Raw genomic sequence first — 17,810 nt, 5'->3', positions numbered from 1 at the left:
AGCATTTATGAAAACTACATCAGGTTTTCGATCATGACTAGGTTTATTCAATATATTTTCCTCAGATTTGCAAGGAATTTCGTCAGAAATAAGTGAATTGTTAAGAAAAATCATATCTGGTACAATAACATGAGAAATCTGATAAGTTGATTGATTAGGAACTGTTGTCTCGCAAAGATTATGAGTTTCACTTAATTCTGGAATGCTATATGACTTTACACTGTCTTTTGAAGTCGTTGATAAGGATAAATGATCATTATGAATACTCGACTCAGTAGAATCAGAATTACAAGACTTAATAATAGTTGCAACAAGATGAACAGTAGTGCTACAAACTGACTGAATATAATTGTTTTCTCTGTGTTTTCGGATGTATCTATATTGGACAATATTTAAACTTGCTTATTCATAACTTTCGCCTCTTACATTTTCAGTTTTACACTGCTCTGGTGTGGTGTTTGAATTAACTAATGATTCTTTTGTACTTGTTGAATGCACGATTTCGAATTCCAAATACAATACATTCGTTTGCGCTTGTGTCTTACTTCTTAATTCAATTGCGTTATTTCTGGGACTCTTAGTTCGTACTATAATTCAAATAATTCAAAACATTATATCTAGTTTTATATGTTGAAAATTTAGCTCTGAAAACCTCAAACTCTAAGGTTTGTTTTGTAATTGTTATGATAATTATCAAAACAAGTTATTCGGTTTGACTATTCATAATTTACGAATAACTTTTGATACCTGAATTGAAATTTAGTTTTCTCATCATTTGAATCATAAATCATGAATGTATTAAACGACCATGCTTCGATAAAAAAACAGAGCAAAGCTTAGACTTGACAGATAGAGTTATGAGAAAATTCCTATGAACAAAGTTTGGTTGTTATGTATGAAGTAGAATTATGATCTACTATGATATTAGTACTGCGCTAATAATAGACCTAATCCCAAAATTGTAGACTTGTCATGATATAACTACCTAATCTATAAGATCTTACGTAGAAGTCATACCATCGTCTACACCAACTCATCGTATCGTAACAATCACCAATACATGATGTAGAACAAGCATGGGCTGGAGATAGAACGATATATTCAGTATGAATAAAAGATGTAGTGACTCACATTTATCACGAGAACACGACTGGTTTAATAAGAACAATTATTATTATAACCAACTTTACCAGTGTTTGTTTTAATGTGCTTTTGTTTAACTGTGCTAATGACAGCTATATTGTGCTTCCATTCTTATTCTTACACTTTGATTGTGACTCCGCGCGAATTTGGTTACGTTCTGTAACCAAGCTTGTATCCTGGCACGATCTCGGTATCCTTTCGATGCCACGAGATCGCCAGCGAATATATCTCGATTTGGTCCATTAATTGCCTTCTGATATTTGGCTTCTCGGTGATTTTATTGATTTATTTGGTTACGTTCAACCTTCGCCTTCTGATTTATTTGGCACGTGTTTCTTGGTAGCGGTGTTCATAGTCAATCCCAACTCGACACCACGCTACAAAGATATGAGATAACATTCAACATGGTTCACGCCTGCAAGTCCGAGCCATTCCATTCGATCAACTCCAATAAATCCAACTCCTTGTTCCCACCTTCTCCATCGTTAGGTATTTTTCCGCGTTAAATATTGAATATCTATTTTATGAGTAGTTTCGTGTTCAGCTTTGGGGATTGTGTGGCTATGGTCCAATGCCACTACAAAGTGGCGCTTCATGATTAGAGAGCAAGTATATAGGACCCGCACTCCAAATTACATTCACTAGTCCTATTGAATATTTAATACAACAAGACCACTCACCTTGGTTACATACCACCACTAGGTAGGAGTGACCATGCGGTTTCAGTTTTTGACTTCTATATCATAGTCAACAGCTGTGTAAGCATAAGCCGGATCAAACATTTAAAAATCAAATATATAAAAGAATTACCCGTCCAGATTTGCGAGTGGCAAGGACGATAACCAGAATAATCTTTAGGAACAACATGTGAAGATTTTGGAAATGTACAGATAAACGCGCAGCACCACCCGTACCCTTGACTATGCCGAGTAAACCGAGAAATTCCGGACCATTTTTCAGTGGAAAACGACTACTATAAAGTTATTTAAGCAATATGTACAAAGGAAATACTTTTCTCGAGTGAAAGATAAATCCTACCATTCATATCCCAGATATTGGAATACAGGAACTAGGAGTACGGCGCTTATGTAGGTAAACGATTTCCAAGATAGGGAAACCGTGCTTAGTGGAGTGTCTTAGGGTACAGTTTTGAGACCAGAGTTATTCCTCCTTCATGCAAATCGATTATGTTTCTTTACCAGTGTTATATCCCGATGAGAATAATGAATGGTAACTGTTGGAATATATTTCTGGACTGATACTATACATATATTTGTATAATTGCTAAGTTGTAACAGCTTAGGTTGATTAATTAAGAGTTGACCCCAAGCAACTAAGTATATGTCAAAGCAAACGAGCTCAGTTATTCAATCACTTCTTTATTTTGTATAGGTATTATATTTCCTATTATCTTATAGTGAATGTTAGAAAGCTTTGTGTATTCAAAAAGTTAATCGCACGCTCCACTGTGACTACCTATTCACTAAAAGTCTGGTTTCTTCTATCAAAAGAACGGGGGTACCTACAGGCATGCAAAAGTAACTAAACTATTCATACTCGTGTTCCTCTTGAGAATGTCACAGGTATTCAGTGTTTGACAACGCTTTTACCAGTAACACCTTCTAATATAATTCGTTCCCACCCAGAGAAATTAAAAGACAGAGTTGAGGAGATCGGAAGAGTGTATTTGGCGATTACCAATATATCGGAATTCTCTGATCTAATCTGGCTAGCGATTGCGGTTGATGTTGAGCACGGCGTTACCACACGTGATCTGGTGCGGATGCCTGACCGAGCGCCTTCAGCTAGATGAGTCCACTAAAACATTTGGTCAGCATCCAATGTCGAAAACTTAGAGCTATTTATTTTGGGGACTTATTTACCGCTACAAATCACTCCCCCTAGTGGGGCAGTGACGACCCTAAGACGTGGCCAGCCAGAAGTTTAAACCCAACGAGTTTGTCGTTGGTAAACACTCTTCTGATGGCTTACTAAGTTTAGCAGCGTCTGGTCGTCTTTCCTTACTATATGGGACCGAGGTACAACATAGTAAAAAAAGAAACTGTACAATGAAAATTTCAGTTCTTCATAAACGTCATCGTTCTTTTCCAGCCGTCCTGGAAAAGAAAAAAGAAAATGTAAGTGCATGTCGAAATACACTCGTATGTGCGTAAAAACACAATGTCGGCGGAAAAATGGAAAATATACTCAAGAACACGTAGTAGCGTTAAAAAAATGTTTTTTATGTTTTGTTTTGTTTTTTTTATGATAAAAATATAAATATATAGGCATAATAAAATTGTCTTTTTTTTTAAAAAAATTATATATCGTTAAAAGGAAAGATCGGGATAATATAAAGTGTCGAGTAGTGCCTTACGTGCAGTAGTCGTTTAAATGTTCTGGAAATCTTACTCTTCTTCCAGAACGCGTCGTTTTAGGTTTATTTTCAGATACATTCGGAGTATCATCGTTAGTGTTGGTTGTCGGTTGAGGAATTATGAGTGTAGGAGTCGTGTTGTGCGATTGTACCGAAGGAAAATCGACGTGGATAGGATTTCCTTCTAAATACGCTGCTTTTAAGCGATCGATGCTGATGCTATCGTTTGTTCCGTTCTTGTCGACTATATAGTACTTAGATTCACGTTGAAGAACTTTGAAGGGTCCTTCGTATGCTGATTCGAAGGGTCGTCGATGCGAGTCTCGACGAATGAAAACGTGTGTACTATATCGTAAGTCAGGTTGAACGAAAACATCAGTTGATTGAGGTCGAGTGGAAGCAGGTTTAACTGAACGCATTGCGTTTGTAAGCCTGTTCGTGTAGGAGGTTAGATCCATGTTCATTGAAGAGGATGAAGGATCCACGAATTCTCCCGGAAGTCGAAGTGTCGTTCCATAAACGAGTTGAACCGCAGTGTATCCAATGTCGGCTTTCACTGCATTGCGAATACCTAGTAAGACAAGTGGAAGAGCGTCGGTCCACTGTGAAACGTTTGCAGCTGATAGTGAAGCTTTTAGTTGTCGGTGAAAACGTTCTACCAACCCGTTTGCTTGTGGGTGGTAGGCAGTCGTTCGGAAGCGAGTGGTTCCTAAAAGTGTGGTCAGACGACGGAAAAGATCGGTTTCAAACTGACGTCCGCTATCTGTAGTGATGGTTGAAGGGCAACCGAAGTTTGCTACCCATCGTTCGACGAATGTGCGGGCCACTGTTTCAGCAGTGATGTCCTTAATAGGTACTGCTTCTGGCCATCGAGCGAAACGGTCAACGCAGGTTAAGAGGTAAGCGTATCCATTTGAATCTGGTAAAGGTCCTACCAAATCCAGATGAACATGGTTGAAGCGAGCATCGGGAGTTTTAAGTGAGCCTAAGGGACAGTTGTTGTGTCTGATAACCTTAGATTTTTGGTAGCTTACACAGGAGCGTGCCCACTCCCTCACGTCTTTATTCATACCAGGCCAGCAAACCATTCTGCTATAAGCTTGATGGTTGCACGGACGCCTGGATGAGAAAGTTTGTGCAATGTATTGAAGACATTGCGTCGATGATGTTTCGGCACGATTGGGCGATCCCTACCTGTAGATGTGTCACAAAGTAAGGTTTCCTTACCTGTTCCCATCTGTTTGATGCGTAGTTTAGGGGTTGTGGACGATAACTGGTGCTGAAGATCAGTGTCTTCTTTTTGAAGCTCGGCGAGTTTAAGAAAGTCGATTCCTTGGAAACTGTTCAAGGAAGTTATGCGAGATAAGGCGTCTGCAACTACATTGTTTGCTCCAGAGATGTGTTGAATGTCTGAAGTAAACTGCGAAATGTAGTCCAGTTGTCGAGACTCACGGGGAGAGTACTTGTCAGAAGGAGAGCTTAACGAGAAAGTGAGCGGTTTATGGTCCGTGAAAAGAGTGAATTCACGACCTTCGATGTAGTGTTGGAAATGCCGTGCAGCACAATACATAGCTAGGAGTTCCCTACCGAATGTGCTGTACCTTGAATCGGTGTCTAGCAACCTTCTAGAGAAAAATTCCAAGGGTTGCCAGGAGTTGTTAACTCATTGTTGTAAGACGCCTCCGATTGCCGAGTCCGATGCGTCTACTGCGATACTAATGGGTGCTTCGGTGTCCTGATGTGCGAGTATTGTTGCTTTAGCAATCAGTTCCTTAACTGTGGAGAATGCTTTTCGTGCGGTGTCATCCAAATTAATGGATTTCGCATTTCCACGAAGTTGGTCGGTCAGAGGTTTCATAAGTAATGCGCATTTCGGTATGAAACGTCTATGGAAACTTACCAGGCCGTTAAACGTGCGTAATTGCTTGACGGTGGTCGGTTCTGGGTAATCCAGAATGGCCGCCACTTTGGTTCTAAGGGGTCGGATACCTTGAGCATCGACAGTGTGTCCCAGAAAGTCTAATGAGTCGGTTCCGAATTGGCATTTCTGAACGTTTACAGTAATGCCATGTTTTTGTAGTCGTTCGAAAACAAGATCCAGATGCTTGAGATGCGATTCTCTGTCCGGACTTGCGATTAGACAGTCATCAACATACGCATGTACGAAGTTGAGACCTCGAAAAACGTCGCCTATGAATCTTTGGAATGTTTGAGCAGCATTTCTTAGACCGAAAGGCATTCGCAAAAATTCATAGTGTCCGAAGGGAGTTATGATAGCTGTTTTCGGTATGTCGTCAGTAGCCATAGGGATTTGGTTATACGCTTTAACCAAGTCGATTTTCGAAAAGACAGTTGTACCTTTCAAGGTAGCTGTCAAATCGTGAATATGAGGCAACGGGTAACGATCGGGAATGGTTTTCGCGTTCAATCGCCGATAGTCACCAGTTGGACGCCAATCGTTGCTGTCGTTTTCAGGGACCATGTGCAACGGAGATGCATATGGGCTATTTGACGATCGTATGATTCCTAAGTCTATCATATGGTTGAACTCGTTTTTCGCTAACCTTAACTTTTCGGGAGCTAGTCGTCGTGCTTTAGAAAATACAGGTGGTCCTGTAGTCGTGATGTGATGTGTAACGTTGCTGGTTACACACGGTAGTTTCGGTTGAGTTTGTTGTATCCCAGGGTACTTATCGAGTAGTGGTTGATAGAGTGGGTCTATCATATGTTTAACTGTGACTGGGGATACTCTACAACCAGTAAAAGAAGTTACGCAAACGGACAAATTAGTGTTTCCGTCTACTAGCCTCCGTTTGCGCGTATCGATGATCAGATTGTGGTGTTGTAGAAGGTCCATACCAATAATTGGCATAGAAACATCTGCAACAACGAAGATCCAGTGAATGGGTTTGCGTAAACCCACGTTAAGGTAAACGTACCTTTTGCCATACGTAGCGATCGGTTTTCCGTTTGCCGCCTGTAAGTTTAGGGTCGATTCGTGAAGTCGGTCGTTGGAATTCGCTGGGAGAACGCTAACTTCTGCGCCAGTATCGACGAGGCAGCGGACTCTCGTTGTCACATCTGTGACGTATAACAGACGGCTTTGTTCGCCGGCTACGGTTGCCGTTAACGCGTGCCGGCTGGGAAGTTTCCCGAGTTGTTTTTCGAGTCACTCAGTTTCGTGTTGGTAAAATTGCAGGGTTTTCTGCAATTTCTGGAAAACTTTCCATACTGGTTGTGATACCAGCACAAGTCTGGGTTATCTGTCTCTCGTGGTCTAGAGACAGATCGCTTACGTGAAATGCTTCTACGTGGAGTGCGCGAGCGACTACGGTCGGTACGAAGATTAAGATAACGCGTGAGTGTATGACATAACTCGGTTATGTCATTCTGAGCCGTCTGAGGCTTTTCTTTGACTGAAAATACCTCGGTAGTAGGAGGTTTCGTAATTTCTAAAATGCGGTCGGCAGATGCAGCTAGCTCGTCTAAGGAGTTGTTCTGGAACGAGACCAGAACTGCTTGCACCTGTTGGGGAAGTTTTGACAAGAAGAGTTGTTTGAATAGACCTTCGTCGAAAGTTCTTGGGCCTATTACCTCTCTCATCCGTTGCAACATGTCCGCCGCAGAACCGTGTTGCAGGTCGATGTTATTGAAGAGTTGATCTAACCTTTGTCGATCGGTTAGGTCTCCTCGTTTAAGAATCGAACGTTTCAAGATTTCGTAAGGTTCGGAAACATCACTAGTAAACATACTAGGTGTTACGTACCTGTTGAATTCCCGCGTTAGTGCCTTGACTACTGCGAGGAATTGTGCACGTGTGTCGTTCACGCCGTGCTCGTGGAAGTCGGCTTCTGCGTAGCAAAACCAGGCTTCGATGTTGTCGGGCCAGAAAGGCATCAGTTGAAACGAAGGTGGGGACAAAGTCTTAAGCTTGAGTACTTTGGCTGTCTGTTCAGTCATGATGAAGTATGAAGTACGATAATGAACGAGGGGAAAATATATATATATCCAAGAAAAAATACGAAAAAAATCACAATTTTTAAAAAATAAGGCAATGATATATAAAAATCCCAAAAAGAAACAGACTCACAGTTGCAATTAGGTGTACCAGATCACGTCGGGCTCACCAATGTTGATGTCACAGGTATTCAGTGCTTGACAACGCTTTTACCAGTAACACCTTCTAATATAATTCGTTCCCACCCAGAGAAATTAAAAGACAGAGTTGAGGAGATCGGAAGAGTGTATTTGGCGATTACCAATATATCGGAATTCTCTGATCTAATCTGGCTAGCGATTGCGGTTGATGTTGAGCACGGCGTTACCACACGTGATCTGGTGCGGATGCCTGACCGAGCGCCTTCAGCTAGATGAGTCCACTAAAACATTTGGTCAGCATCCAATGTCGAAAACTTAGAGCTATTTATTTTGGGGATTTATTTACCGTTACACTCTTATTATAAGCTTTATTTTGACCTACAAAATATTATTATACGATTTGCCATTCTAAAGTTATTCTCAGTTTATCAATTGCTATCACCCACATTCACAGCCACTTTTGCCTAATGTACAAATGTTGTCTTCTATTTTATGCTACGATGTGGTCTGTTTGATTTGTATATAAACCCAGTATGTTTGAAATAAATGATTCACATCGCAGAGCGCAGAGATTTACGTTCTGGACTGAACAGGCAGCGCTGGACAGGAAGCAGGACCGGTAAAGACTCTAGGCCACTTGTACGTGGTTTATGCGTTATTCACTATTCTCCGATTGACGGTTTCGTTACGTTTTACATTGATGGAGGAAAAAACCACAAGTGATAATAAGCATTGCTGGCGATACCGAGGCATGAAGTGCGATACAAAATAAAGGTTACGGTTTAGAGTTTCATAATGAAGTACAAGAATCATCAAAAACCATCGATAAATGGCTCCGCATGTTTTATGGTGCAGTGTTAGGTCAGTTGATCACAGTTATTGATGTTGTATTTGGCGGATCCAACCTTTTTTGCCCTCCAGAATTAGGACCTTACGAGGATAGAAACACAGAAACAACATGAAGTGACCTCGGGGAGCAAGCAAATTATATGCATGACTACGAACAACAATTTAGATAAGTGGATTTATATGTTTATTAAACGATTTGTGTTACAAAACAACGCAATTATAATTACAAGACAGTTTTAACACTAATGTTGAACTTATACTTGTGAATTATTGGCGTCTTCATCATGAACAAACACCAGCAATATATTTAGAATGTTTCGTAGCTGTTAAAATAGATGAACTTGAGACTGTACCTGAATAATTCGTCCGAATACTTTATGTCTAGAGACACTGGTTATGATGAAATTAACATAAACTTGGCATTCTTTATTACCAGTGTTAATTTATTGGAGTTTTTTGTTTGCTCTACTGATCAGATAAAAATTTCAAGGTTGTTCGGCGGCCTCTTCAAGTCTCGCCGAGTTTTCAAGGTTCTGCGTGGAATATTAAATGTTACTTTTAAAACCACTCGCATAAAGCGTCGAAGTATAAAATAACCGTCTTTTGGATTACGCAAATTTACGAATTTGGAATTTTCCGCCACGTAGTAGTCCTAGGAAGTATGTAAACAACATCTAACAAGTTCTGTTCTGTTCGAATATTAGCTTCTAATGAATTTTTATGTTGTTAGTTGTACCCTACCATTTATTTACCTGTTTAGACGTGGTTCACTACTAATATTTGTGATACCTTCATCTTTCTCATACTCCGTAAGTGGATAATTGTCTTGCACCATGCAAGACATGGTGATGGTATTCTACAACAGAGCTAACAGTTTATCCACGAATATGAGACATATATATTATTAGCTAGTTTTATGGTATTAACGTTTTTATTTGAGTAAGCCCTTTATCCGAAAGCAGAAACTTAAACGGATATGCGGAGATATGATCTCTAAACCTTTCATGGAAAATTCTATTCTCAAAGCAAAGAAATAATGTTAGGGGTTACATTCTTACGGTAGTTGTCTTCTCATCATCCTGAAGCCTGTATATGCTTTCAATTGGAGATGGGTTATTCTCTTACCCATAATAAGTTAAAATTTCATCATCTTCGCTGACCTGTCGTGCTCTATTTATCATTCATAGCCATAAGTATACATCTCAAGTATATGAGTAATGAAGACACTGGAATATTAAAGCACCATGGCAGCACTAGTCATAGAAAGTTGCATTATTAGTGACACAAAAGCTTATGAGACCAGCTTTATGATAAATGTGGATGAGATGCGCTACTCAGATCTAAAGAGAATTGAGATCAACAGGGTTTAAACTTCCAATCTTAAAAATGATGTCACAATTTGAACTGCTTTCAACATCATTAGACAACTAGACTAGTCTGTGTATATCAGACGAGCACTTCGCACTGTTGGCTTCATTTATAATTGTTTTATTTTTCAGCTGTGGAAACTAATCTCTTCATAACAGGAAATCCTATGTTTTTGGGTAACCAATTGAAATGCCATTAAATTATTACTCATTTCAAACTCGTTGTGCACATTGGTTATTAGCTCGAATCAGTCTCTTTCAGTCAGTTTGCCTGTTATTATGGTTAGGCGAGCGAGCTTATCATGAAACAGAGCCACCTATACATCCATGGATAGTTTATACGTATGTGAGTTAACTAAATTTCTTTTTAATGTAGTTTCAATTTCGAATCTGAATTAAAGTCCCATGTTTAATGGAAATTTTTTACTATTTTTTGTAACTGCGGGGAATATTATCACTGCTAGTGTTCTTTTGGTAAAATTGAGAGAGAATAGCATGTCGATTGTGATCGGGGACATTTTCTTAGTGTTCGGATTCGATTGATCAAAGCTTAAAAATATTGCAGATAAAAACAAGTTGATGATTAAAGTCTCAAAAATGTTATCAAAATAGTAAACAGAATAATACTTAATGATTTGCTTTTTTATCTTTTCCTACTCTTCGGCACCACCAACTGGGCATTGATATAAGTCTTACTGTTTGAACCGTGATATTACAAAACTTTAACAGATAGGAAGTCTCTGTTGAACGACCTAGGATTATCTTCAGATGAACTCAAAGCTTGGTCATACTGCCAACTAGGTTTTTAATGAATGTATGAAACTGCTGATTGGCAGGTTTTCAATGTGAAGAAATGACTTAATATTTGAAGCAAATTAGCTTTTAATCAGTAAGTCACAGACACGAACCTCGTCACATCTACTTCAGTTTCTGTACCTAGGTAGTATCATTAACCACCACACAAACGATATAATTTAGGGCGTAAAAAATAAACGTCCACTTGGTAGATGATTCACATTAGAAAGTTACTATATAATAAACAATAATTTCTGTCACCAGCGGAAAACTAATCAACATCAGTATTTTTTAGCAACTGGTTATTATTTATCTAGCATTAATTCACTGAGCAAAACTTCATAATCTTAGATAAGACAATTAGTCCAGTTATGTTGACTAACAGTATACATCAAATGAGTTGGTAAGGATAGTTTTTCTTTTGTTTATAATGGGTGACTTGTGGGCTATTGAATAACTTATCCACTTCAATTCAGACGACTGAGCTGTATCAATAGCCCTCATTCAAAACATATATCATATCTGATAACAAAAAGTTATACTTGATTATAGAATTACATTAGCTTCAAATTACATCACGTAGTCTCAAAAATTAATGGGTTTATTTCTCTTGATAGATTTTAAAGGCGATATTTTAAACTACAGATATTTTGTGCAGATATGCCTGATAACTTTATTTCGTAAATAGGTTTTGATGTTATTTGCATTTATTTTGTCAATTTTTCACTGCATGTAAATTTATCATTAAATGATTGTACGTGTTGTTTAAGTGTATGGCCTTGAACACACTTTCCTTCCGTTGTGTAACTTCATAGCATGACACACTGTTTACTGCTAACATGTACATTGTTGCGCACATAACTCTCGTTCTACATTCATTTGTGATTATATTAACTGAACTCTAAATCAAATACTGTCTACATTTATAGACTGTAATCGGAATATATCGTAATCTATGTTGGATTATACCACTGGGAATTCATCAAACTTACCGGGATTACGAACCATCTATAATTGTGGATATTTGGTACCAGATCACATCAGAACACGCACTAACCTGGTGAACTAAGTAACGTCCTCCATTCCTATTGTTTATAACATTTAATATATATATATATATATATGTATTAACATTACTATTTGTCCTTAATAACTCTGTTATTACTTTTTGAGTTCGTATATTGTCTAGTTCACCACAATTATCTGGATTGTCCCTCAGTAAGTCCCCTCAACATCCAACAGCAATTAACGCAGTTAACAACTCAGCATCATTACAAGCTACCATCGCGAGCATCCATTCTCGACCGCATAGATCCATTTCCAGAAAAAGATCAGTGTCTAGACATCGCCCTAGGTCACCCAAGCAGGCAGCTGGTATCTGTTGGTATCATTTGAAGTATGGTAATAAAGCACGTCGTTGCACACAACCGTGCAACTTTACAACAAGCAAGCACGAACACCAGGGAAACGAGCTGGCCAGACAGTAATGGCGGTGTCTGCTACTGGCCAACACGCTAGCCGCCTCTTTCACATCAGGGATCGTATTTCTGGCTCAGACTTTTTAGTCGACACAGGAGCAGGAATCAGTATCATCCCACTTCACCGCTCTCCAAGAGACAAATTGGATATCTGTCGTAAATTGGGAGATGTAATCCAATTGCTGTGCTTCGCGCGGTGAATGTCGGTCGTACGAAGTGTTGAATGAGTAACACAAAGGTTTGTGATCGGTGATGATGCTGAAAGTTCGCCCCTGTAGTAAGAAGTTAAAGTTTGACAGCTAAGTAGATGGCAAGTACCTCCCGTCCGAAAGTACTATAGCCTTCCTGAGATGGTGATAGTCTCTTGGAGAAAAACGCTACGGGAGTAGTCATGTTGTTTACCTGTTGTTGCAATACTGCCTCGACGGCTTTTTGTGAGGCATCTGTACATAGAATCAGATGGGTTGTGGGGTCAGTATTGAGGTGTTGTAGCGTGGTGGCGTTGGCTATCAAGGACTTTGCTTTTTCAAATGCCATCTTGGCGTCTGGAGGTAGCTTGAATGTTTGATTCTTTTCCTTCCTCGCACCTTTTTTGTCACTTTTCAGCAAATCAGTTAACGGCTGTAACACATCTGCACAACGTCGTAGGAATCTGCGGTAGAAATTGCACGTCCCGAGAAAACGGCGTAATGACTTTACGGAGGTTGGTTCAGGGTAATTGGTAATAGCTTCATTTTTTTTTTTGGAGTGGTTTGATGCCTTGAGAGTCAATATAATGTCCTAAAAACTCTAAGGCTGGGACGGCGAATATACATTTAGAAGGATTGATAACAACGCCATGTTTCTTAAAACGTTCAAAGAGGATCTGAACATGCTGAACGTGCTCTTCTATTGATGAGTTTGCGATCAAAACGTCTATGTAGAAGAATACGAAGTCTAAACCTCTTGTAACATCATCCATGAATCGTCGGAATGTCTGGGCGGCATTTTTCAGTCCGAATGGCATTCTTAGAAACTCAAACAGACCAAAGGGCGTGATGATGGCTATTTTTTTTCGATGTCTTCTGGTGCCATCGGGATTTGGTGGTATGCACGCACAAGGTCGAGTTTCGAGAAAATGCATTTACCATGTAAGTTTAACGAGAAGTCATGTATATGTGGAATAGGGTACCTATCAGGAATAGTTTGATCATTCAAACGGCCGTAGTCACCACACGGACGCCAGTCTTGGTCTTTCTTTGGTACCATGTGCAACGGCGAGGCCCAAGGGCTATTGGATTGTCTAATAATCCCAAGTTGCATCATGTGTTCAAATTCTTTCTTAGTTGTCTGCAACTTGTTTGGTGGAAGTCTCCTCGCCCTGGCGCAAATGGGTGGTCCGATGGTTGTGATGTGATGTTGTACATGGTGTGGGTTGCATTCCTTTTGATAATCTGCTTTCGTAATGCACTCGTATTCGGTCAAGATGTCGTTGAAAATGTTGTTCACAGGTTTCATTATTCGTACACCATGGATTTCATAATCAGTGGTAAGAGTACCGTTCACCTGTAAACGTGTATTTTCATCAATTAGCTTCTTTTTGGTCATGTCCACTAATAAATTGTAAGCGCTGAGAAAATCGGCCCCGAGGATGGGTTGTTTGACGTGAGCAACTGTGAAAACCCATGTGAATCGTCTTCAGAGTCCGAGGTCTAATATGAGAGATCGCTCTACATACGTTTTGATGATCGAATCGTTAGCCGCTGCAAGAGACAGTTTAGTGCTTGTTGTCTGTTGTCTTCGAGAGGGGTGAAGTGGGATGATACTGATTCCTGCTCCTGTGTCGACTAAAAAGTCTGAGCCAGAAATACGATCCCTGATGTGAAAGAGGCGGCTAGCGTGTTGGCCAGTAGCAGACACCGCCATTACTGTCTGGCCAGCTCGTTTCCCTGGTGTTCGTGCTTGCTTGTTGTAAAGTTGCACGGTTGTGTGCAACGACGTGCTTTATTACCATACTTCAAATGATACCAACAGATACCAGCTGCCTGCTTGGGTGACCTAGGGCGATGTCTAGACACTGATCTTTTTCTGGAAATGGATCTATGCGGTCGAGAATGGATGCTCGCGATGGTAGCTTGTAATGATGCTGAGTTGTTAACTGCGTTAATTGCTGTTGGATGTTGAGGGGACTTACTGAGGGACAATCCAGATAATTGTGGTGAACTAGACAATATACGAACTCAAAAAGTAATAACAGAGTTATTAAGGACAAATAGTAATGTTAATACATATATATATATATATATATTAAATGTTATAAACAATAGGAATGAAGGACGTTACTTAGTTCACCAGGTTAGTGCGTGTTCTGATGTGATCTGGTACCAAATATCCACAATTATAGATGGTTCGTAATCCCGGTAAGTTTGATGAATTCCCAGTGGTATAATCCAACATAGATTACGATATATTCCGATTACAGTCTATAAATGTAGACAGTATTTGATTTAGAGTTCAGTTAATATAATCACAAATGAATGTAGAACGAGAGTTATGTGCGCAACAATGTACATGTTAGCAGTAAACAGTGTGTCATGCTATGAAGTTACACAACGGAAGGAAAGTGTGTTCAAGGCCATACACTTAAACAACACGTACAATCATTTAATGATAAATTTACATGCAGTGAAAAATTGACAAAATAAATGCAAATAACATCAAAACCTATTTACGAAATAAAGTTATCAGGCAGATCTTCACGGGTTTCCTTCATGAAACGACATCACTTTGGGTGCCATATTCCGACATGGTTCGAATGTTTATAGTCATGAGTTCGGACTACTGAAGTGTCCCACGCTATGATGAAACAGCGGTTCAGTACTCTATAATCTTCATGTCTACGGTAATTGATGCCAATGCTATAGAAAACCCACTGAGGAATAGGTTTGTCACCGATTTTGAAAGTAATGATTTTATACTCTTGAAAACTTTGTGATTTGTAACTTTCATTGATTACTCATGATTTGTTATATGAATCCTCTCCATTACAATACAAATGACTTTAAAGTTGCAACCAGTAATTATATGATTTAGTTTCATTTCATATCATTTAAGATAATTACAGAATATCTCATTAATTAAAGTGATACCTCTCCATATATCTTTCTCCTTGTATTTCATAGATTGGCTCTGGTTTGATCGCATCAACTGGAATAACGAGTCGTTTCTTAACACGTTTATCATTAACCATAATCCTCTTAAGTCAGTTGTACATAACATATGTGTTTTGTTTAGAAAAACGTTTAGGGTATTCAAAATGTATCCGTGCACGTATTAGTTTAAGATGTTTGACTACTATTGGTGTATATTTTCGACTGCTTGGAGTGAATGGCTATAATGATAAACGAAAACAGACAGATTCACACAATAACGATAACCAGGTTGATCAATTACACAAAATCAAGCCTACTACAAGTGTTTATGCTTTCGGCTTAACTGTAATGTCTGTATCATTATGTTTATTAAGTATATTCTGTATACCTGTAGAAATATTCCAACTGGATAGAGATATTCAATTGACAGAAATTAATTCAACATTAATTCTATCAATGGACAATTATATATCTAAATTGTTAAGTCTAATTTTAGGCATATGTTTGTTAACAGCTGGTATCATCTACTCAATTCCTGTAATTATACATGATCAATTTCTATTAAATAATACATTTTTTTATAAAAATTATTTATTCCAATTTGCTGATTATCTTATTGGCTTTTCATTTTTAATATTATCTTTAATTCGTGATTGTAATTTTAATTATTGGCATATTAAAGGATGTGAATTTTGGTTAGAAATACGTGTACTTCTAGAGAATATTACTATTCTCTTAGGTATTTTTGTAATAAATGATTTGCTTATTAACAATAGTGTAAATAGCCTAAATGAGAAATATTTAAAAACATTGAAAGTGAATAGTAAATCATTAAAAAGTCAATAGATTTATGTAAATAAAAGGATTTCTCACTCTGTTACTTTAATTTCTACTTCATTTTTTGTTTTATTAAAAGATGTTTGTTTGTTTATATTTAACTGGTGAATTATATGTATATTGTTTATTGAAATAGAAAATGCGAACAATAGTCTTTTGTAGAGTATCAGTCAGTCACAAACAACGTAGAACTTCGTAAGTACGTACATCAGTTCGAGTTGCCATATCACATTAGCACAGAGATGCAGTTGTCGATTCAAATCCCTTAGTGGTAAAGGAAGTAAGAGTATAAGCAGTTATAGGAAAGATCAGGGTTTGAAGATGTTATTCAAGGAGTATAATCCAGTGAAATAAATGTGGAAAGAGAAAACAAAAAAGGGACATGAAGAATTCAGATTAGAATTTTGGGGAACACAAAGAGTGGATGCACCTGCTCCATTGCAAACGATTTTGAGCCATGTCATTCAGGGTCTCTAACCATCGGTTGCTAACGTCTCACGGATCCCAACCAGATAGTCTACACCTACCAACATGGCTCAGTCCACCTGTCAGTGACTTCATTGATTTGTGCCATCAGAGAAGAGTGAATCCATTTGAACAGGGAAATTACAACATAGTTTAAAGAGAATGGTTTTGATATGACAATAATAGAATATTTGAGATTATTGTATTACTTAATAGGTAAAAATGTTTTATTAGGTCAAAACTTTTATCTGGTCGCCCCTAGCTTTCTTCCAATCTACTCCTACACCATAAAACATAACACGCCGGGGCAGTCGGTGGTCGGGCATACGTAACACGTGTTTCAACCATCGTTTGAATTTCTTTGCTCACATCTGAGCTACAAAAAATGCTATTAAGTGTCGTTAACTTAAAGTCTTAATAAATCTCAATTCAATATAATGAATTATCCGTCAGAGAAGAGTGAATCCATTTGAACAGGGAAATTACAACATAGTTTGAAGAGAATGGTTTTGGTAGATAATTGGTATGATAATAATAGAATATTGGAGATTATTGTATTACTTAATATGTAAAAATGTTTTATTGGGTCAAAACTTAGCTTCAACAATCAAAAATTCTAAACGGTTAACCTATAACCGTCTTATCAATAGAAATGAACCATGTGAACAACATTTCCGTTATTACGAAGTCTTTTACCTCCCCGTATTTCTACAATTTCCTTGTCATACTGAGTGAAAATAAAGTAACATCCAATGCTCTAGTCATCGCATAAATTATTTCAACTGAATTGCATTTTCGCTTTCTAAATAAACAATGAATTATCATTACTACATCTGTTTATGATGAGTCGCATGAACAATGAAACGTCAAATATATTGCTCAGGAACTTATTTTCAATGTGTATTGTAAATTGAATCAATAAAGATGGAAATATGATTAAAAACGCATGTATGGGGGGAAAGACGATTAGGAGACACTTGTTGTTACCCCTAACTTCTGTCTCTTTAACAAAATGAATAGAGTTGAAACATCGCAAATCAACGTATTTCTTTTCAGTTTGAGAAATATTATACTAGTCCTAAGGTTCACTTAGATTTGAGGTCTTGTATGAGTGCTACGATTTAACAGTCGCCTAAATCTAACTGAATTTACATTATACAACGGTCTGTAATTTAAATTTATCTATTGACAAATTAAATTGCTCTGTGTCAAAATCATTTAGTTATCAAATATGTTTGTAATCACAATTGAAAAGATTTCTGATCCAATG

At 38.2% G+C, this 17,810-nt stretch overlaps 1 protein-coding gene across 4 annotated transcripts; it reads left to right on the top strand.

Annotated features, from left to right (window-relative positions):
- Positions 1–8,956: 8,956 nt before the first annotated feature.
- MS3_00009809 (uncharacterized protein) lies at positions 8,957–16,226 on the top strand (the record flags this gene model as incomplete). 4 transcript variants are annotated; one of them, XM_051218212.1, is made up of 5 exons in its annotated part: positions 8,957–9,126; positions 9,967–10,011; positions 10,077–10,176; positions 15,269–15,583; positions 15,633–16,226. In XM_051218212.1, exon 5 carries the CDS (start codon positions 15,695–15,697, stop codon positions 16,082–16,084), a length of 390 nt encoding a protein of 129 aa, XP_051073008.1. In that variant the 5' UTR covers positions 8,957–9,126; positions 9,967–10,011; positions 10,077–10,176; positions 15,269–15,583; positions 15,633–15,694. The 4 variants fall into 4 exon arrangements, with proteins under 4 accessions (XP_051073008.1, XP_051073009.1, XP_051073010.1 ...); XM_051218213.1 differs by having other exon boundaries at positions 10,077–10,180; positions 15,633–16,219; XM_051218211.1 differs by having other exon boundaries at positions 10,077–10,180; positions 15,269–16,084.
- Positions 16,227–17,810: the final 1,584 nt, after the last annotated feature.

Source organism: Schistosoma haematobium, chromosome 1, assembly GCF_000699445.3.
Source record: "Schistosoma haematobium chromosome 1, whole genome shotgun sequence".
Classification (NCBI taxonomy): domain Eukaryota; kingdom Metazoa; phylum Platyhelminthes; class Trematoda; order Strigeidida; family Schistosomatidae; genus Schistosoma; species Schistosoma haematobium.
Note: the sequence above shows the minus strand (reverse complement) of the source record. Positions and strands in the feature narration are given on the sequence as shown.